This window comes from Daphnia magna, linkage group LG6, assembly GCF_020631705.1.
Source record: "Daphnia magna isolate NIES linkage group LG6, ASM2063170v1.1, whole genome shotgun sequence".
Lineage (NCBI taxonomy): Eukaryota > Metazoa > Arthropoda > Branchiopoda > Diplostraca > Daphniidae > Daphnia > Daphnia magna.
This window is the reverse complement of record NC_059187.1, coordinates 808,857-834,194: the sequence shown is the minus strand read 5'-3', so window position 1 is coordinate 834,194 and position 25,338 is coordinate 808,857. Positions and strand designations below refer to the sequence as shown.

General features: G+C 39.2%; 6 protein-coding genes across 9 annotated transcripts in view; 3 read left to right on the top strand and 3 right to left on the bottom strand.

Annotated features, from left to right (window-relative positions):
• Positions 1 to 11,165, bottom strand: part of LOC116924818 (putative protein kinase C delta type homolog) — a 42,059-nt gene extending 30,894 nt beyond the window's left edge. The window contains exons 1-2 of one of the 3 annotated variants that reach the window (XM_032931390.2): positions 10,504 to 11,165; positions 2,214 to 2,331 (exon numbers count right to left, since the gene is read on the bottom strand). In XM_032931390.2, the coding sequence (XP_032787281.1) occupies positions 2,214 to 2,322 (109 nt within the window). In that variant the 5' untranslated portion in view covers positions 2,323 to 2,331; positions 10,504 to 11,165. Of the gene's footprint in view, positions 1 to 2,213; positions 2,332 to 2,860; positions 3,162 to 10,503 lie in introns of those variants that run through there. The other 2 variants (XM_032931393.2, XM_032931389.2) reach the window with 2 other exon arrangements.
• Positions 11,166 to 14,399: 3,234 nt separating this feature from the next.
• On the top strand, positions 14,400 to 16,114 carry LOC116924825 (store-operated calcium entry-associated regulatory factor). The gene is made up of 6 exons (XM_032931402.2): positions 14,400 to 14,702; positions 14,768 to 14,901; positions 14,968 to 15,123; positions 15,191 to 15,417; positions 15,476 to 15,724; positions 15,783 to 16,114. Exons 1-6 carry the CDS (start codon positions 14,624 to 14,626, stop codon positions 15,946 to 15,948), a joined length of 1,011 nt encoding a protein of 336 aa, XP_032787293.2. The 5' UTR covers positions 14,400 to 14,623; the 3' UTR covers positions 15,949 to 16,114.
• A 210-nt stretch (positions 16,115 to 16,324) lies between these two features.
• On the bottom strand, positions 16,325 to 19,264 carry LOC116924821. Its single transcript, XM_045174713.1, has 10 exons — positions 18,704 to 19,264; positions 18,384 to 18,630; positions 18,181 to 18,284; positions 18,030 to 18,111; positions 17,781 to 17,939; positions 17,547 to 17,706; positions 17,255 to 17,478; positions 17,061 to 17,189; positions 16,835 to 16,983; positions 16,325 to 16,761 (listed from the first exon to the last, which is right to left on the bottom strand). Exons 2-10 carry the CDS (start codon positions 18,507 to 18,509, stop codon positions 16,638 to 16,640), a joined length of 1,257 nt encoding a protein of 418 aa, XP_045030648.1. The 5' UTR covers positions 18,510 to 18,630; positions 18,704 to 19,264; the 3' UTR covers positions 16,325 to 16,637.
• A 128-nt stretch (positions 19,265 to 19,392) lies between these two features.
• LOC116924822 (translation initiation factor eIF-2B subunit gamma) lies at positions 19,393 to 21,988 on the top strand. Its single transcript, XM_032931398.2, has 11 exons — positions 19,393 to 19,543; positions 19,735 to 19,895; positions 19,958 to 20,112; positions 20,177 to 20,342; positions 20,487 to 20,694; positions 20,753 to 20,889; positions 20,982 to 21,172; positions 21,233 to 21,298; positions 21,380 to 21,528; positions 21,592 to 21,689; positions 21,784 to 21,988. Exons 2-11 carry the CDS (start codon positions 19,748 to 19,750, stop codon positions 21,834 to 21,836), a joined length of 1,371 nt encoding a protein of 456 aa, XP_032787289.2. The 5' UTR covers positions 19,393 to 19,543; positions 19,735 to 19,747; the 3' UTR covers positions 21,837 to 21,988.
• A 469-nt stretch (positions 21,989 to 22,457) lies between these two features.
• LOC116924829 (SOSS complex subunit B1) lies at positions 22,458 to 23,515 on the top strand. The gene is given in 4 exon segments (XM_032931407.2): positions 22,458 to 22,754; positions 22,838 to 23,017; positions 23,124 to 23,182; positions 23,184 to 23,515. Coding segments are annotated over 4 exon segments (609 nt in total). The 5' UTR covers positions 22,458 to 22,663; the 3' UTR covers positions 23,463 to 23,515.
• LOC116924826 (testis-expressed protein 264 homolog) lies at positions 23,504 to 24,876 on the bottom strand. Of its 2 annotated transcripts, XM_045174716.1 has the most exons (4): positions 24,493 to 24,871; positions 24,137 to 24,358; positions 23,918 to 24,065; positions 23,504 to 23,857 (listed from the first exon to the last, which is right to left on the bottom strand). In XM_045174716.1, the coding sequence occupies exons 1-4, from the start codon at positions 24,754 to 24,756 to the stop codon at positions 23,715 to 23,717; spliced, it is 777 nt and encodes a 258-aa protein (XP_045030651.1). In that variant the 5' UTR covers positions 24,757 to 24,871; the 3' UTR covers positions 23,504 to 23,714. The 2 variants fall into 2 exon arrangements, with proteins under 2 accessions (XP_045030651.1, XP_045030650.1); XM_045174715.1 differs by having other exon boundaries at positions 23,504 to 24,065; positions 24,493 to 24,876.
• Between the last annotated feature and the right edge of the window lie 462 nt (positions 24,877 to 25,338).

Sequence of the window (25,338 nt, the reverse complement as noted above, 5' to 3'; positions counted from 1 at the left end):
CATCATTTTCTTCTTTTTAGGGCTTGCAGCAGTATTTCTCGTGTCCCGAACGACGGAAGCTGATGATGAAAAAGAGAAAATTGCCAATATATATTATATATCTGCCTCCGCGTGCAGCTTATTTTCTGTATTACACCAGTCGCCATTTTCTTTTTTTTTACGTATGAAACGACAGACTTGAAAAAAAATATAAATAAATAAAATTTAGCTCCATTTATTGCATTAAAAATGGAGTTGGCGGTTGAGACCTTTCCCGCAAAGGACGAAAGATTTCATTTTGTTCGTTTCATAAATGAGGGGAACAAAGTGAATTGAACTCAATAAAAATCAAAAAACCGACGTTTGATGATGAAAAAAAAAAATCAAAGGGTAAATGAAATTGCATCGATGGTACGCACCGCCTAATGTAAACACTCTCAATATGCAGTTTGCGCACAATTTTCCTTTCAGCCCTACTCTGCCGAGTACTTTTTTCTACTTTGTTTTATTGACACAACCGACATAACCAACTTAGCAGATTGTTATTGCCAATCTTGAGAGCCATTTTATTTATTTTTTTTTAATGGGATAAAATAAGAAAAGGCAAAGAGAAAAGGTTTTTTTTCGGGGCGATCTAAATCGATTGCCCAAAAAGAAAACGATGGAATTGAAAAATCAGATGATGGGGCGGAATAAAAGGGGTTGGATCTCATCAATCGATGACGTCGGCCAGCAGGGCCGTGATCGTCATAACGACTCAAAAGTCAAGGGGCAATGAAAAGATATTTCTTTTGTTTTGTTTTCTTCAAGATCAACACCCCAGCCTCGTATAAATCTTCTCAAAACTGATGCCAGATGGGGGGGCGGAACATGGCAATATATACACTTTTGTGCGCGCGGCCAAGACGGGCCAAGTTTCATCGTTCCGCCTGTCTACCTTTGACGAATTCGTTTTTTGGGGCCCTTGTTATTGGAAAAATAGCAAAGCAAAAGATGCGAAAATAATAAAATTCATCAAGTTGTCTGTACTTTAAAGTGAAAACGTACATGAGAGACGGGCAGAGAAAGAAAAAAAACAACTCATCATTCCGTCATCATTATACGCAACTCCAATAGCTGAGGCAAGATGATCTCAGGAAGAGAATGCGAATCAATCACATGGCAAACGAGCTGCTCTTTCAGGAAAACTAAAAGATCGATGGCCCAGTTTGTCTGGCCTGATTTATGAATCCAAAGTATAGAATGTGATGGCTGAAATATGGGACAAGAGCAAACGAGTGAAGATTTAAAGAAAGAAAAAAGAGGGTTTCGTTTTTGCTTCTTTTACGTCAATCAAATTAGACAAGTGGATCGTTAAAAACGGGAAAAAATAGAGAAGCTTTCGTCTTTCTTTGCAAAACGTAATTTGTTTCGTTGCGAAATCAAAGAAGACAAAGAACAAAAGGAAAATCATCGTGACGAGCTACATACAATCAGTCAGCCATGTTTCAGCTTCATTATATGGGTGTAACCAAGGCAACGCAACGGGGCTTCGTTTACATCTGCAACACAAAACTCTGTGGCAAATGTTTGAAAGGAAATCATTTCCATGTGATGAAAGAATAAAACCCTCGACAGCCAAGAGTCCTGTTTTCAAGACCCAAAAACAAATGAATCACGCCAATATTTTGAATTTATTCTCCCGCTCTTCTGACACTTCCATTTCTGCAAGTTCAATGCAACAGAGAAGGCACCGCATGATGAGGAACCAATGCAATTATGAATGCCATCGTCAACCAAACTGCAAAACGTTTGGAATCGATCCTCTTCCCGAAAAAGAAAAACACGGCAACAGGAACATGAATCGCTAAAGGCCAAAGTGCTTCCATCATAAACAACGAATTCCTGTCTGAAATTTCAAATCTGATGTTTAAGATCGTCCCATCCGACTGACAACATTTCATCCCAAAAAAACGCACGTAAAACGAGGGCCAAGAGGAACAATGTCACTGGTATTTGTGTTTTCGGATACCATATAAACTAGTTTGAAAAGCTGCGCATTCCCTTCAACGAAAATCCTAGCAACTGACATTCGTGTCCTTCATTTGCATACCTTGCGCAGCGCTATATACTTGCAACGTACGATCGACGGTTTGAACTGGACATGATTCTAATTTCAAAAGATTTACAGAGAAGGCAGTTGTCGCCCATAAAAGAGCGAAATACGAATGACCAAAAGATTGCGGCCAACTTACCGGCATCAGCGACGGCCTCTTTGATGGAGACGGCACAGTAGGGATCACGGGCCGGGGACTGGGCACCGAAATCCACCTGCATCAGCTTGACGCGAACGAATTCAGGCATTTTTCCGATCTGAAATATAGAAAGAAAGAAAAGAATGGATGAAAAAAGATGAAACTGTTTCGATTTCATCATCAAATATCGATCCGTTATTTAAGTTGACGACGACGACGTTCTTTGAAATGCAAAACGATGAATTTTGTTTCTTTTAAAATGCCAGCGCTTAGATCAAAATGTGAGAACGGGTCCGGTTGACAGCTAACGAAGTAAACCAAGTACTGATATGCAGACAAATGAGGCAAGAGTGCGGATGGGTATTAATTAATCCTCTCCCCACTCCAATCACACGAGGAAGAAGAAGAAGAAAAAGGGGGAGGGCGTCTGTTACGTCCGATACAAAGGAATAATCTATAACTCTTCAACCGCACACTTATCGCAGTAGAACGTTGGAAACGCACCCATCAATCATCCGCAAAATGTTATAAGAAAAGAACTGCTACTCGGTGATAAATTTAAAAAACAAAATCGAGTTTAATGTGAAAATATTCAACGTGTCAACAGGCTGGATGCGGTGATGGAAAGACAAACGCGGCATGTATACTTGAATGGATCCAATGTCGAAATTGGCCGCTTCCGAAGACGGAGTCAAAGGCGCTTTGTCGTCCATCGCATCCACAACGTGACAATAAATCGTGAGCGATGATTTCAACAACAACAACAACAACAAGGCCAAGAGGCGGAAAACTGGGCAAATGCAAATGACAGACGCTGTTCTTTCAAGACATGGCCCTCGTGCTCAATTTCAGTCGTATAAAAACATGACACTCAGCACACAGCAACACGCGAACAGGAGGCAATGTCAATTGTCGAGATGCAAAAAGGGCGGGGGAAACAAAATATGATGCCGCCCTGCTCGATGCCACCGGCCCGACTGGAGAGCTGATGGCACGGCTCTCTTTTATCGCCATCCGCTATAAAGACGTGCACACCACAGACGGACGAGGTTCGTCTTGCGCACAAAGACGCGTTTCAGAGCAAACGTCCCCCACTCGATCTCGTCTCTTTCGAACGAGTATTTGCTGTTTGTTTTTTTTTTTGTTGACACACACACACACACACACACTCCGTTTATAGAGTCTGCGTGTAGAGCCATGTCGGCATGGATTTGAATGGTACTTTGCATAATGCGACGTTGGTGTGGATTGCGTTCTCATAATTCTGATCGTTGTAATATTTTTTTTCTTTTAGATTTGTTTTAAAATCAACATGGGGAAATTGGTGGGACGTTAAAAGTTAACCGCCTAGCATGAATCATCATCGTTTGCTCGTGTAATCGGAGCAGTGGGAAATACGAACTGTAAATAAACTATATAAGCCGTGAATGCAAACGTACATGTTTTCACACTCGACGTACGACATCTCACGTGCAATTAGTTTGTTAAAGATTGGTGTACGAATGGACGTATTGACAGATCATCACGCGGTTCGATAAGAGTCAGATTTTCAGGAAGAAATGATAAGACTATCAACGTCCATCCACACCCCAGTGACGTGTACAAGATTCCTATGTTAGATGATCTGGTTGGATCAATTACCCCCCGAATTATTGTAAGTTATTCGAGATCCTTTTACATTTACAGATTAGGTTACATAAATTGGACATATTTATTCAAAATAATTTCCGCATTGATCACGATTACAGTAGAGTGGAATAAAGCAGTAAAATACGATCGTTAAGTTACATGAAAAATAATGGCGTAAATCGGATGGGCGTCATGTTTTACCGCTCTAGGATATAGTGGTTTGATCCTCGGGACAAGAACCAGCCATACCCAATTTTGCTACAGGCTGTTCTTTGGATATCCCCCCCACCTTCACATATATACTATCATTTCGTCCAGCGATGTTATTGCAGATATTATTATATAGACCTAATATAAAATAAAAAAACTTGCCAAGCTCAGTAGCCTCTTTCCCCTTTGGCAGTTGCTAACAGGCGCGTTTTTGTTCTCGTTTTATTGGGCGGGGTATTTGAATCGTCTATAAAAAGAATCAAAGTTGCAGACTTCCAAACTCAATTGGATTTCTTTCCTCCACCTTCACAGACGTCCTTGGCCATCGTACAACTGGGATCAAATAAAAAAAAACCACCTAATCCTTCAAGTCGCAGTGCGATGTCATTACCGCGTATCTCTTTCGCCATTAACGCCGAACGTGAGGCGAATGTTGTCGCCCGGCCCCGGCAGATCAGTACGACAGCGCTGCTTTCATCGAGTCTCCTGTACAGTTTCACTTTCCGTTTCACATCTTCAGTCCGCACGATAAACGTAACATGCGCCCTTTCTTCGGCAGTTATTTTCTAAGTGAATTCACGAATGTGGAATGACAAACTGTGAACAAGATCCGCCAAGGAATAGACCAATTTTCACAAACGGACTCGGTACCTCCTTATCTTTTTTATCTCACTGTCTGACATCCACTAGAATTAAACAAACACCGTCAAAGAGGATCGCGAGATTCTCTATTTGAGCCCAGTCGGATTAGCTTTATTTCTGTGGCCCAGCAACCTGCCCCTCGTAACGCAAAAAAGAAAATAATTACCGGCATTTTCCTTTCTCGGAAATTTAATTCCATAAAATGTCATAAGTTTTTTTTTCCCCTCCTAAATCTATTGGAGGTCACCGAGTCCTAGACTGCAATCACCTCAGTGTCCTCTTTGAACCAGTAGAATGTCACTTTCGCAGCGATGGTACTACATTTCACGTTATGCTGTGGGATATAAATGACGTCCTACTAGCTTACAATGTACCCCCCCCCTTTAAGACGCATCGTCAACTTTCTTTGTGCGAATCTATTCAAATCAGTGCGTAACAAGACGCCAATGGCATCCAATTTCGGGAAACGATCCGCGGGATCTTGTTACAGGCTTGTCACTGACGACAATGAATAAATCACGAGGCTAACACGCGCCATTCGGAGGCAGTCACAATTTCAAGATCAAAAAGCTGTTTTGAATTTGCTTTCCCGATGCACCACAAAAAAAAAAAAAGCCTTGATTTACTGCGCAGCTCATACAATTTCATTTAAATTGTTGGCAAATTGCGTTTCAATTGAGTTTAGAGAATTTCGTGCGCGATCAAGTCGTGGCCCGTTACGTGTGTTGAAATCGGCAGCCAAACATTTGATAGCCAATGATATCTAAACAGTTCAATCATCTGTACGCCCACACTGACAGTTTAGCTATCGCGCGTTGCCATATATAAAGATAACGCGATTTTTGATAGAACGGCAGGGGGAAGCGTGGAGGGAAAGAAATATCGATCCCCGGCAATTTGAATTTCGTTCGTTCAACTTTCGGGGGGGAAGTAAGCGGACTAGACGCTGGGGTAAAAAAGCGCAGCAATAGGCTTTTATTACATCGGATGGATGGGTGGCCCAAACTTTTGAATTGGTCCCGTTCCCCTATCGTCTAAAGTATCAGCCGGGCTGCCCTTGTCGCAACGTCGGCACACACACACAAAAAAAGTTGAACAGACCAACGGATCCATGTTTCGCCTTCCCTTTTTTGCAAGTCTTTTTATTGAAAACCATATTTACGCACTCACCTTTTAGTACAGCACGGACTTCCATTCATAGTGGATTCGCTTAACTAAAGTCGCACGCTAATAGATTCATTCAGTTAAGATGACCGTTAAAAATGAAAACGATCTACGGCGGTGTGACATTGATTTGCGTACACACAATGCCATCGCAGCGCAAGCTGAGACGATTCAACCCGCTCGAGTGCGTGAGACGACTGGAATCTGAATTTGACGGGTCGATTTAAAGCGCGTCCCTCTCTGACAGACTTTCGCGTTCAAAAAATCCGGGGCCTTCGTGTCTTTTCTCGCTTTGCTTTTTATTATAATCCAACCTTTAGAATTGTCAAGTGGATCTCATTTCAAGAATGTTCGGTGCTGTCCTTTAGCCTGGACAAACAACCCGAAAACGCTCCTACATATATAAGAAGGCCTTTCACCAACGGCGACTGGCATTGACGCACGCGAACAACAACAAAAAAAGACAAACGTATAAGTACAACAAAACACAAATTCCATCGTCCACAGTGTCAGTATAAGATAGTTGAATTCCCAAGGGGAGGAAAAAATGTGCGGGAATTTCGTGTTCCAGTCTGTATACTACTGAACATCCAGCGGTCAAATTGCCCAGTAGATGTACACATAACAACATGCCTATCCCTTTTGAACATGTTCTTCTACATTCGGGGTAGTGCATAGACGTCATTTCAAATAAAATAACGCGGCATATCGCCAGCCGCAATTCCCCCCCCCCCAACAAAAAACCAAACAAAATAATATAAGCTAGTAATAAAAAAATAAAAACGCATAAGTCGTTTTTTTTTTCTTTCCTATTCGTGTCTAGACTATTACGTCTGCTGCCATTGCAGAACGAATAAATCAAATCAGAAAAGATGCTACTATTTTTTTTCTTCTTCTTCTATTCTTGCTGCCCGTTTCCCACTTCTCTTTAGATTACTTTCCTTCATATCTCACACTGTAGAAGAGCACGTCTCAATCATTTTATTAGAAAGCCCTCCTTTGAAGAAAAAAATATATATTTAACGCCATCCTACAGTTTTTTTTGTTTCCTTTCTTGGCCATTGTGTTATTCATTTACAACTGGGCGGCAAGAGCACAGATTCTGGGGGAATCCAGTTCGATATATGATTGCGTTTGATGTGAGCGCCCGCGCCCAACGTCATCACAAAATCAGTGCACACGCTCGTAACGAACGCGTTATGCACCGCTGATTGTTCCGATCATTACTAGTACGAAATCTTTGCGATTAGAGCGCATCCTATTTAATGTCTGCAAGGGCCGCGAGAGTGCAGACGATGGCGACATCTTCCGTACGGCGCCAAACACAACTCGTTTACCGGCGCTTTGTTAGCTCTTGAAGAAACCATCACACCACTGATTGTCTATTAACGTAAAAAAATTATAGCGCTCCGGGCTTAGTAATTAGTACCAGATATTTGCAATTATTGCCCGTCGTCATGGGCGATAATGAACGAAAGAAGAGCTAGAAAATAGAAACGACATCATCTTGATAGCAAGTAATACATTAGGTAGACTCCCCTCCCAAAGATTTTACGAGTTGGATGTGCGATTCGCATCAGCGACAGACGTTACGCCCACTTCGTTTCTTTGCTTCCTCTCTGGTCAGCACTCGATCAAGCTTGAAGGGCACGCAAGACATCATGACGTATTTTTTTTTTTTTCAAGCCATACAAAAGAGACAACAACAAAATGATCACCGGAACTGCGGACCGCCCTCGATCCGCGTTACAGGACAGGAGCGATCGCTGAGCCAAAAAAAAAAAGTTTTGATTTGTTTATTTACTTTCGGTTGAACATCTTTGCATTTTTTTAGATGGGAATAGCAGTCGTATGGATTTTAATGCAGCTTTCGAATATGTCGATTGATGCCGTAACACGCGCGCGCGTGCAACGGCCCCGATTGATAACTAACAATAAAATTGTTATTATCATAAAGAACGACACCGCACTCTGATCTAACGTGAATTTGATGTCTACGCAAGAAAAGGAATCCGTTAAAAGCTGCGGAGTCATCGCGAAACGGCAATGATTGGGTGTCGTCAATTCCCAAAATCCAGCCCAAATTCTACGTTATAAAAATACCAAACCAAACCAAAAGAAATGGTCGTAAACATTCGAGTAAATAACAAAAACGTAAAGAAAAAAAAACACACGTTGCAATGAATATATAGGTAACCGGCTTTCTGTGCGCATTAATGGCAAGACTTGAAATGCATTCAATGTTATTCCTTTCGCGAGGCATGTAGGCCCATACAACTTGTCGATTAGAGCCCTTAGTTGAAATCTCACGTAAAAGGTTTTTTTCCTCTCTTCAACCCACACACACACACTACAATCAGTGCAAAGTTCGGGCCAGCTATATCCGCACTATACAGGCTAAAAGAAAAATAAATAGAAAACATGCGAGCAGGGAACGATCCATTACAAATTACGTTAGTACAAAGCATCGTCAACGACGAGCTGCGAGAGGAAAATATGAAAGGCCATTAACTATAAAGAATTTTACTTATTATTCAGAAAAGATATATCAAAGTGCAGTGGTAAATTAGGTTATAAGAGCGCGCGAAATTTGATGTTCCATAATAATCACCCACGGTCGAAACATTTATTTTAAATTTAGTTGGGCACATCCGGTGTGACGCAAGAGATGCAACAAAAACGCACCGACACTTTCTCTGCAATTTTCAGTGGTTTATTGTTTCCCCCCCCCCCCTGCTTCGGTCCAGTTAGCCTTTTTTTTTTGTACCTCCCATTTGTTATGGTCTTGTGCTCCCGTTTGGCCCACTTTTCGATCCGCACAAATTTGGCTGAGAACTGCAAACGAGTTGGCCATTCGTGAACGGTTTCAATCTTGACCTATTCTACACCAAGGTCGAGTATCAAACGGGACTGTTGAGGAACATAAAATTCATTTTGATTAAAGAGACGTTGAATACCCTCGGCGGAACGTGTTGATGTGTGCCGCCTGATAAAGAAGGAGCTTTCCAGGCAATAAAACACTTTCATAAACCTTTAGCTGTCCCCGCTTTTTTGGCGGGATTGCATCAGACACGCCCGCTAACGTCACAACCCGATTTCCCATCGTCGCTCACTTATGTCACAATGCCAGCAGCCAATGGCGAGTGAAAAATCGTCATTTACAACCACAAAATTTGCTCACAAAAATAAAAAAAACCTTGAGGAACTGACAGAATTTGGATGTGTGTGCACATCGTACAACATCATCACAGCAAAATGGCCGTTTAATCGAACCATGTCTGACTTTATTTCGTTATAACCTTGTGTACACAATAGACCGACAATGTATTTTTAGCGCAAAAAGAAAAATGGGATTCACTGTAGTCGATTACACAACGCCAGTCATAAAAAATAAGTCAGTTCTTTTAAAGACCCATTGTTTAACAAATGGCACCCATTCTCTTCTCAAATTTGGATCAGGGTTTTTTTTTAAACATTTCAAAAATGAATTTCGCATTTCTACTGTAGGAAACCTGAGCAATAGGAGGATTATGTTTAAGTAAAGCGACCTCCTTAAACTCTATAACCTCGTAGCATTTTTTTTTGGCTTCAGCCGCCGCCGATGTTGCCATCTCGCAAAAAGAAAGAGTTACACAAACATTTTGGCACGTGACTCAAATATCAATCACGTACATCCCCCCAAACAAAACAAAAACAAGCATCCAGAGTACGCGACTTTCAATTTTTCTGTGTCATTCCAACGAGAAGCTCACACACAGCAACGCCTCGTAACACCAATCCATATCGAGGACAGGTTGGAAACCCAAGAGGATCAGCGTCCAATTCATTCGCCAACCGCGTTATTATAAACACAAAAACTGCAGCAACCTCCCTCCCCCATTTTCAATTGAAAAAAGAAAATAGTTGATAAATCGGGCCGTATGCACACGCCCCTTGTGTGCATGCGGCCCGGCCATTATTTCCCGTCTAGCGATCGTATATCCGGTGCAGGCATATAGACCGCTGAGAGATGGATGAGCCCTCTGCCATTTCCTCTATATACGGCGGTGCACACATGTGTCATTTACGGAATTCTTTTTCTTTCGCAACCTCCTTTAAAAGAAGCATTTTTTTTTCTCCATGTGCGCGCGTCTAATAATTAGATTCAACACCCCACGCAAAAGCTATTCGCGTTATAATATCGTTAAGACTGCGTCCCTCTTTTGTTTCGTGTTTGGCTTCGATCAGATTATTCGAAGCGTTAAAAGATTTACGACATTCCCCGCAAAATGGCATTCGTATCGTTCTGCGATTTTGTCAAGTCTTAAAACAAAGAAGATAGTTCATCATTGTACGTAACAACGCCCTTCCGGAAAAATACCATTTAAAACAAAATGGAAGTTCATCCATTTTTGCCTATCTCTTTTCGCTGTTTTTTTAACACTTGTTCAATGAAGATAACTTTACATGTTGTTTCTTTCATGTCCCAACGAGTTTATCGGTAGCATTTAAACGAGAGATTAAAGTTCGAATGGCATTTAACGGGAAAAACAAAATACGTTTGATCGTTAACTTTGAAAATTAGACGAACGTTGACTTGTACACGTCGCTTTGACGACGCTGCATGAATAAACTATGGCTGAAACGAAGCGTATCAAAAACTCACCGGAATGACGCAGCGTGGGACGACGATTCTCTTGGCCGGCAGTTTCAGCCCAATTACGCACGGATGGCTAACAGGCACCGACGACTCAAGTTACTTTCGATAGACTGGAACACGGGGCCGGTGTGTTGCACGAGCACCTAGTAGACAACGTTGAGACACACTGCTGCCTTGAAGCAACTGGCAAAGGCCGTCACAAGCGAAAAATTCAGCTTAGATCGTCCAAAAGTTTGATATCACGGATGGCTGGAATGTTCTCCTCCTTCTTGTCGTTAACACTTATTCAGAGTATGCATCGATGAGGCACATACCTCCCGTAGTTTTCTAATGGCCGAATCCACTGCGAGCCAGTCCAAAAGTGATTGAAAATGAGATAAACACAAGTCGAGATTAGAATTCCCCAACTGTCTTATCACCAACGTCAAAAAGGAAAACGAAAATAAAAAAATAGCCAGCAGTAGTGCAAATAGTACAAGGGGGGAGGAAAATGGACGACAGCGCTGGCAAACAGTTTAGTTCACACAGCACACCAATTGTTGAATGGCTAAATCACGTGAGAGAACATCTTGTTGATGACCACGTTACTGAAAAATGCGTGAACAACGTGTTGAAAGCAATTGGGTAAGAGCGGCGGATGGGACGCACCTGACACCGATACGCGCCAACATCAAACTAAGACGAGATCGAGAAACGTTTCAAAGGCAATCAGCTGTGATGCAACCTTGACTGCTATTGGTCCCTACGATGCAACCTGTTTGCCCTGTGCTACGCCCATGGCTAAAATGGACATTGTTTCTCGAGACACGGTCGAGGCAAAACAAAAGATCGGTCGTCCACCTTTGTGATCGAGTGTCTCCGTTTAACATTATTTTAGCTCAAGCCGGAACTAGGGAAAGTGGTGGTGAAAGCAGGTGCCCTCGAGTTTTCCCTCTCGTGGGAGCTGTGACGTCCAATACTAGGTATCGCTGGTGAGTCATTTGCATCCTGTTCAGAGGGGGGGAAATGTCAACATATCAGGCTGTGATGGTTCTGAGTCAAAGATGTGGAACAGTGAAAGCAGCCGAAGAACAACAACAATTTTAAGTCTGCTTTAAACATTAGCCGACCGCACGATTTCTTTAGTTTGTTATGGGAGAAATGATTTAAATAAACAGGCGACGAGTAAACCACAAGAAAAAACATGAAAGTTTTGCAAGTTGGGTCATTAACATATTCTTTTGGCTTCAATTTTCCAATGGAACGACGAGAAATTGTGATAATCCTTTTCCCCTTTGTAAAAATGCCTTAAATTGATGCCACGTCAAGGATGGCAATCTGAGCTGGCCTTCAAACATTCAGTACGAATTTAACTGTTGATCAAAGACTCTCTGAAATCCTCGGAATTACGAGCTTCTGGAATAAATTATACGAAATTCGTTACATAACGCAGTGGTAGATTGTCAATTCAAGGTGCACGGTCTCTGTTTAGTCCCAAATACAATTATGGACTAAACACGTATGCATTTTACTTTTTCTAGGTAGCGTATTTCTAGTTTGATCCAGAAGGTTTTTTCTAAGAATAGATAGTAAGGTCGTGAAAAATGTAAAGCAGGTCAGCCATCAATACGAGAGCCAATTAATCTGCCTTGGTTTCGAACCGAAATCGGGGGATGTACTAAACAGTTTGAAATATTAACACTCGCGTTTCGCTTGATGATCGGCTAGCTCGACACGTGTCACGTTAAAACAAAGGGGGATTTTGAACGTTGGCTTTTAAAATGAAATCTGAATGAATGCGACAGGAGAATATGGCGAGGGAAATGGGGAGTGATATGAGAAACTCTTACAGCATCCGGCATCCATTACCCTCGATTAAGCTTGAGAATCTTGGAGAAATAAACGAACATGATTGTCTGTTTAATTCGTAAAATAATAGAATTGTTTGCTGCCTAGACGATTAACTTGAAGTCCATTTTTTAAATCTGAATCTTATGCAAAGAAGAAGAAAATTGAATAGACAAAGAAATATTCGGGCGCGCTTTACTCTACACGTGTCATTTAGTTCAGCTTCAAGGATAAACTTTAAGAGGCTGGGTGATGAACACAGAAAAAAAGAAACAAAATGAGCGGCCATCATGGATTTTTTTCTTCACCCTTACCCTCAGTTCAACCAATACGCTGACGAATTCCCTGCCTTAAAAAATTTGCATTTTCCCTTATTGGTTGAAAAACAAAAGTGAAACGAAAAAAAATCAGGCGCTGTACACGTTTCATTTAGTTCAGTTTTAAGGATTAACCTTGAAAGGAAGAGGCTGGGTGATGAAATCAAAATTTGAATGTAGAAGAAAGAAACAGAAAAAAAGCGGCCATCATGGATTTTTTCATCACTTCCTTACCCCAACCCGAATTCCCTACCTTAAAAAAATGGCGGGATGAAAATGTGCTCTTCAACACAGGTGAATATCAAAGATTTTAGTTTATGATTTCGAGTTCCTATTCGTTTAATCAAGGTTTGCCACCATCTTAGTTGCCTTTCTGGTGTTTGTAATATTAATTTTAAGGGAAATATTTTTGGAATTTCTGAAAGACAGACTGATTGCAGTTGGTTAAATATACATCCAACAAATAAAGCAACGAAAATTAGAAATGAAAGTCGCCGGTTTATTCGTTGGAACCCAATCGGTCAGTGCTTTTTTATTATTATTATTTATAATACACGAAACAATTGACGACAGCACAATCGGTATTTATCAGGTTGTGCCTTGAATAAACGTAACGCCTGAAACCGACGCGATAGGTTGCTGAACTTCCACATAGAAATTGTGTTCGAAAACTATTATGTTTGTCATGACATTTGAAAATTCTTTAAAAAAAAAAGAAAAGAAAATGGAACTGATTCGCCGGTAAGCTTTGCAGCGAGAAATAGTTCATTTCCCATCAGCAAGGTATAGTACTAGCGCGAATGAGAACGTCTGTCTTCTATTTAAAGTACTGAGCAGCTGCTTTTCTCGCGGAAAGGATTGGCTTTTTGTGAGCTGAAACCGATCATCAGACAGTCGTCTTGCTGGTGATCGGAAACATACTTCTGCAATTCGATTAACAGAAACATTTAGACTTGATTTGTTTTCAAAGGAAATAATAATTTTAAGTATACCATTATATCAGCAACTGCTTGGCGAACAGTAATTCGTTTGATCGCGGCCTCTCGTCGCAGTTGCTCAACCACCAACCTTTGTTGTTGTAAGTTGGACATCTGCAGGAAAAGGAAAATAGTTTCACATCCATGCTAAAAATTTTCATCTCAAAGCTTTTGGTTTCCAAACTTATTCATTATTATTCAGATTAGTCAATTATATTCATAAACTTATTTGTAAAAATTGGCTAATAATACTTAATGGTTTTATTTTCATCAATGCTCAATCATAATATATGAATGAGGTAGACGAATGGTTTTATTTGGCTTTGTTATCTTTCATTGCTAACTTTTTCGTTAAGACATCTTGCATCAGTCTCCTCTCGTACAACCTAATTAACTAGAAATTATACCTATAACATAGTACATAAGTACAGGTAACTATGTCTTCACTTTTCCGACTCTAAATTATTAGGCCGTTGCATTTAAAACTAACACGAAGAAGGGCGTGGACTTGTTGCACAACGACCATTTACTTGTTACTAGCGAATGATGATGGGGAATGTCTTAAAGAGTGTACGATACGAAAAATTAGTAACAGAAAATTTTTGTATAATGTTACCTTTCAATAGCCGCCTAAATTATCAAAGTCAACTCATAAAAGAAAAGAAGAATCAAAGTTGTAATCTCTAAAGCTCTCTTGGATGACGCGTTGTGAAGCTCGACCTGACACTTGAGAAAATATCGATTAATATTTACAGCGATTCAATATGTTTCGATAATATCGATCGAAATGTTTATTTACGAATCCTGATCTTACACGTGTGTCAGGAAATAAGTAGTTAATAAAAATTTCGGTTAAGCGAAATTTCTATAGTAAATTTGCATCACTCAATGTTTTTGTAATTTCTGCATACTGTACTGTGCCGTGCTCTACCAGTGTTTATCAGTCAGGGGCTCTATTTAGAGAGATAACAAATACATCTAAACTTATCTGCTGTGTAAAGGAAAATGAAAAACTTTGTAATTCTGCTGTTTGTGTTTTGTTGTTGCCTTGTGGCAAATGTCAGCACATACGGTGGGTCTTCAGGTATAAAAGTAAAATAGGTTATTGCTTTTATGTTTTGCACTCTACCAAGTATATTTCACATATAGATTCTGTCAGACTAAGTGATATTCAAGTACTTACTCTTTACCATGGAAAAATGACCGCTGGTAGACGTTCTTCACCAGTTCAACAGTTGAAATGTGTGGGAGGAACTGCTGGATGCAAAGCATTCACACCCAAGGTAAAACATTACCCTTTGTTTTGTTTCCCAAATTTCATTGGAAATTCCTTTTTTAATCCTATTTAGGTGGTTCAATGTTATAACAGAGGATGGGATGGCAATGATATACAGTGGGAATGCAAAACTGACATGGATAATGCTTATCGCTTTGGTGACATCTCTGTCTCCTGTGAAGGCTACTCTTATGCTGATGATCCATATATTTTAAAAGGATCTTGTGGAGTATGATACACAATTGCTCCCTTAAAAATAATGCCTTAGTAATTATTTACGTTTTCTTTTATTCTAGCTTGAATACACCTTAGACTTAACAAAAGAGGGCTATGGAAACCAACAAGGACATGACTATTACGGGAGTGCTTTCCGTGCAAATGATAGAAAGGGAAATTACAGTACTGAAGAGCCTAAAACATCATTGCTGGGAAATCTTATTCTTCTTGTGGCAGTTGGGTTGATTATTTATGCCCTTTATAGGACGTGCATTGCACCCCCTTCTGAACGAGTCTTTCAATCCAGGTAGAGATTTAATAAAATATTTACCGTAGCATGTATTATATTTGAGCATCTATCGCAGTACCACTAGCGATGATTTCGGTGGATACCCAGGAGGTGATCCATATCACGCAAATGCCCCTCCTCCTCCAGCGGGATTTCGATCAGAATTTGCACCAAATACTGGGTCGCCTTTTGGAGCGTCCTGCGGAGGAGAGCAAGCCGGTTTTGGCAGTACGGCTGCTGGCGGTCGTCCGGGCTCTGGTGCTGGAGGATTTTGGACAGGGGCTGCTGCAGGAGGACTACTTGGTTATATGTTTGGAAACCGAGGGTATTGTTCATTCCTTTGTAGAATGCAAGCAGCGAAGCTAATCCTTTCTATTAATTAGGAATGCCAGAACATCTCAGACCTACAGAACTGGTAGAAATGACTACTCGGACAATGCATTTTGGGGCGGAACTTCTCGGGGAAGTAGTGGAAATTCACCATCAAGTGGAATGTCAAGTACCGGCACCAGAACAGCATCAGGATTTGGAGGGACAACACGCCGTTGAACGTCAACGCTTAATAGTCATTTCTTTCACTGTAGGTTACTTTGTTAAAACACTTGATAGTCTTCATTTTTGAATTTAACATGTAGACGCTGAAATTGCCGTGGTTTCCGTAACACTTTCGATCATTCTGTTTGTTTAGCAAAAAAAAAGCGGTTATAAAATTTGACTTTGATTTTGTATTTAATTAAGCAACCCATTAGAAGCCGCAAAATTAAACCTTGTTGCAGTCGACCCCTTAGTCTGAATGATTCTTAAAGGATATCGGGATCAATTAGGCTTCGGAATCATGTAACTTCGCACCATTATGTGACTTATAATAGCGTTTTGCCAGACACAGGTGTTTTTAAAGAAAAAGATGCACTTCGTTAAAATGTGTTTGTCAGTAAATTCACTGAACAGGCATTTCAATTGAATCTAAAAATACTGGCTAAGTTATCCGAGTATTAAACATTTACACTAGCATCTTGTTAGATGCGACTCAGTTAATTGTGTGATCGCTAAACGTGTAAAAGCCAGAAGCAACTCCTGTGGCTGAGATTATTCTCATCGCTTTCGTCGCATTTCCTTTAATGGGCAATGACATTGTGTGATTTTCGCCACTTTAATTTATGTAACGTTATCATTTCTAGCACAAATGTCAAGAAGGACAAAGAAATTCGATTCCGAAGAGGGCGAAAGCGCTAGACAGATCATCCAGTGAAAGGAGTCATCCGTCCGTGGGGTTTGATTGTTCCTACCATACACTTGTCAACGTTCGGTGTGTACTTCTTTAACCAATACGGAAGCAGACCGTTCTCCCATAAATACTGAAAACTATCAATGAAATTAATGAAGAGTATGAAAAACATCCGTGCATTTTTATCTCTCAAGCTCAGAAAACACTTACTCGTAATTGATCATCGCATTGTGTCGGCCGCCTTTGGGTAAACCTGCCGAGGAGTAATCCATGTACGGAATCGTAGCCGAGGAGGTCAGACGACAGTTGGGGTGACTTTTCATATCCATCGCCAATAAATAATCTACGACAACGCGACTCTTAAAAGTAAATAAAAATAATAAAGTTAACTCAATTTGCAATTAGAAGCGTGTACAGTACTGATTAAACATCATACCGTAATGAAAGTAGCTCCCAGTTCTAAAACATTTTTAAGTCCATCGAATATTTTGCCTCCTTCGACGAGGAGCTTTGGGTTATTACGAAGCGAATTGCCCAAGACTAGATGTGCTCCAGACGTAGCCCTCTTTAACAACATTAATGATCATTAACTACTAGACTTAAATAGTGACATTGCGTTACAAAATCCACCAAAAACATTCGCGTTTGCTCCGTTCCGTAATGCACAGTTACTTCTGTTTCACTGCTTCTGGCTGCCAATTCCTGTACTGTGTTCACAATCGGTGTCAGTTTGTGCACCGCTAAGTAGGAGGTCAATATACTTGAATAAGCATTGACTAAAACCATCATCGTCAAACACCACAGGCCTGCCACGAAGCGAAGGGAGAATTTTTCTTTTGGTGATATGTTGTTTCCTTCATGGGAAAGATGTTGCTTATTTCAGTACAATCCCATAAGGAAAAATGAGAAATTGAACCGATACCTTGCCCAGTTATTACTGTGATGACGTAGTTTACATGACGGCTGATCGCGTCCATGAAGCTAGTTAAGTTGCATTCTCTACTTAAATTCCGGTCAAAATGAGTCAATAGAGCCATGAAAACTATCAGTACAATGGATGAAAAAAGGAATACTATCCAAACCTAAATGGAAGACATGAAAACGAAATATTAAAGATTCGACCATATTTTTTCTCCCAAAGAATTCTATCAAAAACCGTTAAAGAAAAGGGTCTGACGAGTGTGGTTAGACGACTTTCTTCTTTAGGCCAGCGCTGTAACATACTGTAATACTGTATTGCCACAGGAATGGAAAAATCCGCTTGTTGCCAAAGTTCTGGCGTAGGGGCGAAACCATATGGTACAAAGTCGACTTCCTAAACAATTGTTTTTAGTACCTTTTGTAGCAGCTTAAGAGCAGGAAAATTGTTATTTTAGTAATGTCACAAACGAAAAGAAATCTGTACCATGTTAAGCAGTTGCTCGATCAGCACAGGAACTATTCCTAGTTTGGCAATTCGTGTCGCGTTTGCAGGCACGTAAACCAACCTTGTTCGACATTATGATCAAATTGAATTAATTATTGTTGTACATCAGTTCTGTACAAAATATTTTTACTTCATATTGTAATATGAAACCATCCATGTCAGGATATCGTGGCAAATCCCAAAGTATGAGTAGTTTCCCGATGGCAGTTTCATGCGAGACAAACACGGGGGATACTGAAAATCAAGCGGACGATCAAAATAGTTTTCAGTTATTTTCAGATGAATATTCAACAAAAAATAAAATAATAATAATAATAAATAATTCTACTTTACATTAAAGGTAGAAGCTCTGAGTTGAAGACCATGTAGACTCCTTCTTTCATTTTGCCATACATCTCCATTAACATCTGGTTTGAAAAACACAACTGCTGCAAAGACAAGAAAAGTTAGTTTCAGCATTGCAAGAAAAAATAACGTTGCTTGTAAGGGTGTGCAATTCCAAAAGTTCTTCCCTCAAATCCAGGTGTATTTGTCTTGACCTCGTTGGTCTTTCGAAAGACCCACCGATCACGTCTCGCCTCTTTTTATGGGAAAGCAGGACGATGTTAATGTTCCATATTGCTTAAGACTATTCTGTTTCCATGCAAACTTACTCCATGGTTACTCCTTCTTGGAACTTTATCGGTCTCTGTTTTGTTGTGACAGTAAGACAGGAAAATCGAAATAAAATCGGTTTTCTTCCAAATAGTTTGAGGCGTACAGTAAGACTTCTTGGCTAGAGAAGAGAATGAATCTTTCATGAACCGAAGTATCCAAATTCGACACAAGATTCTGCCCTTTTTCTGAGCACATAACGACACATTTTCACTAGCTAGAAAAACATGCAATTGATTGCAGAGCAGCTTCTGCACGAAATTGGAAACGATGATTCTAAAATGATTTGTAATGTTTCTACGGTTTCTACCATGTGGATCTGCAATTGACTCTCGTTCTCAAAAAAGCATGACAGTGATACTATCTTCCTCCCAGCATTTAGGTTAAAATTTATAGAAAACTTTTACTTCTATGAAAATCATAATGTACGAGAATCTCTGGATTTATAAAATAGTTTTTGCGTAGGCTATTCTATTCTCGGGCGTCATTCCTTGAATGCTGGAAATTCGACGGAGATGTTCCCTCGTGTGTGTATATGTGCTTGTTCATTCTTCTGCATTCAACATAGAAGTAGGAGCAACTGGATTTGTTGAAATAGCACAATAGCTGTAGCATGTAGCCAAACTGTATTTTTAATTTTCAATTTCTCAATTTTTTTTTATTTGAAAAGAAAGGCTTCATCAGTTGGCAATGCCTTAAAGCTAGATGGCGTTTGATTCACCAGCAGAAGAAATCCTCCGTTTGTTATTGCACTTTGCCGATGTTCCGAATAAGAATAATATATTCAGAATAACGTCTATTTACGATTAATTATTCTACCTCAGAGTTATTAATCCAAGGTGCGCCCGATTTCATTTTTTCTTTATTTATTTATTACCGCTGTTGGAAAAATTTTTTACGTTCGGCCTGTGGTCCGGCTTGACTTGGCATAAGGTGGCCTGAAGATGAATGAAGCTCAAAGCATGATTGTTTCGAGAATTTGTAATACATTCATCGTACTTTACTTAAAGTTTTGTTCCAACATGTATAGAATTTTCTAAGTTATGGAGTACCAAGCTGTAATCATGGCTGCTGGAAGGGGGTCACGGATGACAGATTTAACCCATGATCGCCCCAAGTGTTTACTACCAATTTGCAATAGACCAATGATCTGGTTTTCTTTGAAAATGCTGGAAAATGCTGGTTTTGAAGGTATTTGAGTATTATAATGCATATAATAATGATTTTCCAACAAAACGGTGTTCCTGTTTCAGATGTTCTAGTTATTATCCATGAACAATTCAAAGCTGAAATAGCAGACATTCCAAACAAGTATGGTTTGAAAATCAAATTAGATATCACATGTCTCCAGAAAAATGAAGATTATGGAACTGCTGATTCACTTCGGTTAATTAAAGACAAAATCAAGGCAAGCTATCAATTAATTTAATAAGCCATAAAAAAACATTTCTAACCTTATTTTGAATAAAAAGACTGACATCTTAGTCATTAGCTGTGACTTGGTATGTGATATACCTTTGCATAAAGTGTTTGATCTTCATAGAACACACCAGTCAAGTGTTACAGCCCTTTTTAGTCAGACTTCTCCAGAAGTGATGTTGGCCCCAGCACCTGGTCCAAAAACAAAAATCAAGCAAGGTAATGTGCTTATTTATCCTATTTAGTGGTACTGCACTACATGTTACAGTATAACGTTACATACGGCAGTATGTTTTTCGTGTATTTCGACTACTCAAATAATGGTCACTAATATTTCTGTATTTTTTTTTCATTGAATTTTAGAAAGAGATTTAGTAGGATTGGATCTTCAAACTCCGCGGCTTGTTTTTTTGGTCTCTGAAGCAGATTTGACTTCAGAAAACGAAGAAGAGCTCTCAATTCGCAAATCGGTTATGAAACATTTTCCACAGATAAGCGTTCAAGGTAATCTCCTTGACGCTCATTTGTACGTTATTAAGAAATGGGTTTGTGACTATATCTCCGAAAACCGGTATTTAAAATTTTATATTTAATTATCAATGGTCTTTACCTCTCACGTTCTGATGCAGATCTTTCACAATGCTTAAGGGTGAGGTATTGCCCCATATTGTGCGAAAGCAATTCACGAAGTCGCCAAAGAGAAATATCGATAAAGATCTTCCAAATGCAGACGTCTCGGTGATTTCACTCAATACTGCCAAACGAGGTACTTCTAAGTTTGGCTGAGTTTTCACTACTGACTAATCTATTATACCTTATTCACTGTTTCTCTTCGTTTTTTATGCTTTTCCTGCTCAGATATTTTCAGCTTTCTTGTAGGTGATGAAGAAGAAGAAAGGATAAGGAGCTATTCTGCCTGGAATGATCATCGTGGTGATTTGCGAGGACCTTACCAAGATCATGCTATTCGTTGTTTTGCCTACGTAGCTAAGGAAGGCTTTTGTTTGCGTGCAAACACTTTAAACAACTACTGTGAGCTCAATCGGCAGGTAACAGAATGTGATAGATTAGTTCCATTACTTCGTATTAAGGTAAATTTATCACCGTAGGTCATTAAAAGGTGGAGTACAATGTTCCCCGACGAAGAAATAACACCTCCGGTATCCAAAGCACAGGTATTGAATCAGCCAGATTCAAATTTTCTTGATTCTCTATGCAATTTATATTTTTTTTATTAAAAAAAATCATTTTCAAAGGTTGGAGTTGATTGTCTTATTGGTGAAAACACCCAGTTGTCAGATAAGTGCTCAATTAAGCATTCAATTATTGGTCAGAATTGCAATATCGGAGACAAAGTTCGAATTACCAACTGCATTATTATGGATAACGTCACCGTTATGAAAGAGTAAGCTCAATCGGTTTCTCACATCTTCAAAGTTTGCTACATTTTTTGTGTGTCTATCTTTAGAACGACTCTTCAAGGAAGCATTCTGATGAAAAACTCAGTAGTGGAGAACAGTTGCGACATAAAAGACTGCATAGTTGGACATACTGTGCACAGCAACTGTAAGTTATCACTAGTTAAATATGAATCGCCAAAATAATACTTATCAGGATGCTTGTACTTTTTTTCGTTTCGCTCTTTTTTTTTTTTTTTTAGGTAAGTCCACCAATGAAGTTTTGGTTGATGCCGATCGGCTTTTAGAAATATGATTTCACTATCCGTAATCTTGGTGTTAAATTTTACGTGAGCCATGGGCGATGGTTATTTCGTTATGCCATTATTTGGTCGCTAGATTTATTTTGAGACAAATCCCTTGTTTTTTATTGGTATCTCCTAATAAATATAGTAATTAACCATCCTATGTACACCCTTTTATATGCAAAATGTGGTATTATTCTTAATTCAACCAATGCAGAAAGACCAAACTTTTTGTGGTTACATAGGAGTGTTGCATTATGAATAAGAACAAGGTGCATTGCCATAGAAAATAATCTGCGAAACTTCTAAATTCAGAGCTAAATGTCGAAGGAATATATCAACTTAGACTGCAAAGTATTTTGTTGCCACATTTATAACGAAATTCCGGATATTAAGTAACGACATTTTGAAATGTTTTCTCCAATGTAAATGAAGTAGCAAAATAGCCGACCCTTGTTAATTTAGTCGAACAACGGAAAGAAAAAATTTTATTCATGGGCTCTTGGCTGGCCAGGTTTGATCCTTAAGGACGTCTCTGAAGTTCGGAAGTTGCTGCTAGCTGAGGCCCAACTGCCCGAGGGCATGAAGTTGTCGAATAGGTTAAAGGCGCCGAGGGAAAAACAGTTGGCAATATTGCACCAACACAAACAGTTCTGGTGGTGATTCGGTGTCAGGAGTGTTTACGTTACGGATTATTGAATTTTTATATTTCAAAGTTCCAACACAGATCCAACAGTCCTAGAAATCAATGTCTTGTTATTAATGCCTCATTTGCTATTCAACGTCGAAAAAGCTCTGTTTTGAAATCTTAATTTGTTCGAAAAATAACGTGTCCAACATGCAGGAGCTGCGACTGGAGCTCACTGCAGTTAGAGATTTGAAACCTACCATGAAAAATCTAAATATGATTTTCATTGTTCTTGAAATCGGTAATATTTATATGCATGTATATATATATTTTTTTCTAAGAATTTGTGTCATGAAATCTATTTATGTCTTATTTTGTATCCAGGTAGACCAAATGTAACAAAAGATGGACATGAAGTGAGATCTTGTAAAGTGGCAGATAAAACTGGGTCCATTAATCTTTCCGTTTGGGATGAACCAGGTCTTCTTTTGCAACCAGGCGATATCCTGAGGATATCAAAAGGATATGTTTCCGTGTGGAAAAACTGTTTGACACTGTATATGGGTATGTTTGTTTAAGTTTTTCTTTAAAAATAGTATATAAACAGTGTATCTTAAATAAAGTAATAAAATCCATTCTGGCACTGTATATATTTTTCCTGTTGACACAGGAAAGGGTGGAGATATCCAGAAAATTGGAGAATTTTGTATGGTGTTTTCCGAATTGCCATTTCATGAGTGAACCAAATCCTGACATTGCAACACAGATGGTTGGAGGGACAGGAGGACCTGGAAGTCAACCAATCAGCCCAGTAGTGAACTCTACTCCTGGAGTAGGACCTCGACCACCAGGGAATGGAAGGCAACAAAATTTAAATGGTGGGACATGGCCGTCAGCTGCTCCTGCTCCAGGGGCGATGGGTGGTAATGGTTCCATTCCGGCTCCATTTCCGAGAGGACCGGTACCGCCTACCAAAGGTGGAGGTAAAAGGGATCCAAGGAAAAGATGATGTAAATTCAAGCTCACTCATAAATGTTGTAATAAAACTTGTTTTGGAGTAAACAAATTTTATTTATTGTCTAACCCCACAAAAAAAAAAAAACGAAAGTTATACATCACATCATTCAGAGTTAGGATTTATAACGAGACGCGAAAGAGAAAACAAAAAAGGAATTTTTAAAACTCGCTGAATGAGATAGAGAGGACTTAAACCACTTGAAGAATACACCATTGGGAGAGATAGATGATCTATGATGTATTATTATGAATGAGTTAGTTCTTCAAAAGATGACCCTGAACTTTCGTCGCTATCTTCCATGACGCCGTTCATCTGTGACTTCTCAGTTTCCTCTTGTTTATCATTAGAGTGGTTAATCTGGTGATGAATTAATTCTTGTGTCTCTTCTGAATCAGCAGTGTGATTTATGTTTAAAACAGAATCAAGAGAAATAACTGACATTTTACCTTGATTTTCTTCAGCAGCTGAGTTTGTCAATTCTTCTTCTTGGGTCTCTTTAACATAAAATTCATCTTGTTTGGACAAAGGTGACATGAAGACAATTTTGTCATCCTCATAAATTTCTATCATTGGATGAGCACACAGTTTGCTTTCCTAGGTAATTAAAAATAACAACATAATTTATGCTTAAAGATAACAAATTGGTTTCAGAAGAGCAATATTACCTTTATATATTCAGCTAGCTTAGGGTACACACGTGCTACACCAATGAAAATTGATACAGTGCTTTTGAAAGGAAAGGTTGTTAGTACAGCATGATCTACTGCTGGCAAAACTAATTCCTTGAATCCATATTCAAGACAAGTTGAAAGGTGAGCATTATCAGGTTCAGATTCACCTTCAGACAGAATTATTCCAACACAGTATCTTAATTCTGATGGATTGACCTACAACAATTTTAGAGTAGACATTAGTTTATCAAAGAATGCTACTAGGAGAAAACTATAGGATATCATATCTTAAAACGCTTTTAGCCTATTGGAATGTTGCAACTTGTTTTCCATTATTTAAATCATTATACCTGTTGTGGATCATCATAGTATATCCCAATGGTTTTCAATTCCGGTATTAGGCTATGTGCTTCTGTAAACAGATGACCGGCATTCTTATATGGACCTCGAGCAAACTTATACGCAATACGCAGGCTGGTAAACGAAGGGCGTTGAGCCCTGATTTCAATAGGAGTAAACAAGCCAGAATAAACCAAAAAGTAACAAACTGAGGAGAAAAAAAGAATCAAGAGAAAAATCAAGCAAAAAACGAGATCGTTTGCTTCAGTTTCCATTCTTCACAAATAATGTGTCATAGAAGATTTAGAAGAATTGGTTGGAGATAATACGGATCCTTTGCTGGTGGTCGATCACAAAGGGGGTTACTAACAGCTGATTTCTTGTTGCGATGAGATGGCAAGGCAAACACTCGTGATCAGATTTCGGTTGTGTTTACATATCCATTTCAATAATTTCTCAAAAGATGGCGTTCACAAATAAAAAAATATTAGAAATCCATGGACCATTTTTTTATTTTAGAATCTTTATTGTTTTAACTTTCAAGCACTTTGAATCCAAATCTGTAACGATAAATACGATACGTAGATTCATGGCATTTTGTATGGAGTTGTAAATCGCTTATGCTTTAGTACATGGATGGTAACAATCACATTCATTTGTTACTCTAAGCGTTATTTTTGTTTTGCGGGGCAAAAGTAGTTTTTAAAAAATCTTTACTTGCCTAGCTTTCTGTTTTACTAGGTTAAGTTATGAACTTCTTAATGGTTAGGGTTGAGAGGTAATTATTTACTACCCTCCAAGGCTATTTTTTAAATTAAATTTTAGTACAAAACCGAGTGAAAATTGAGACTAGAATA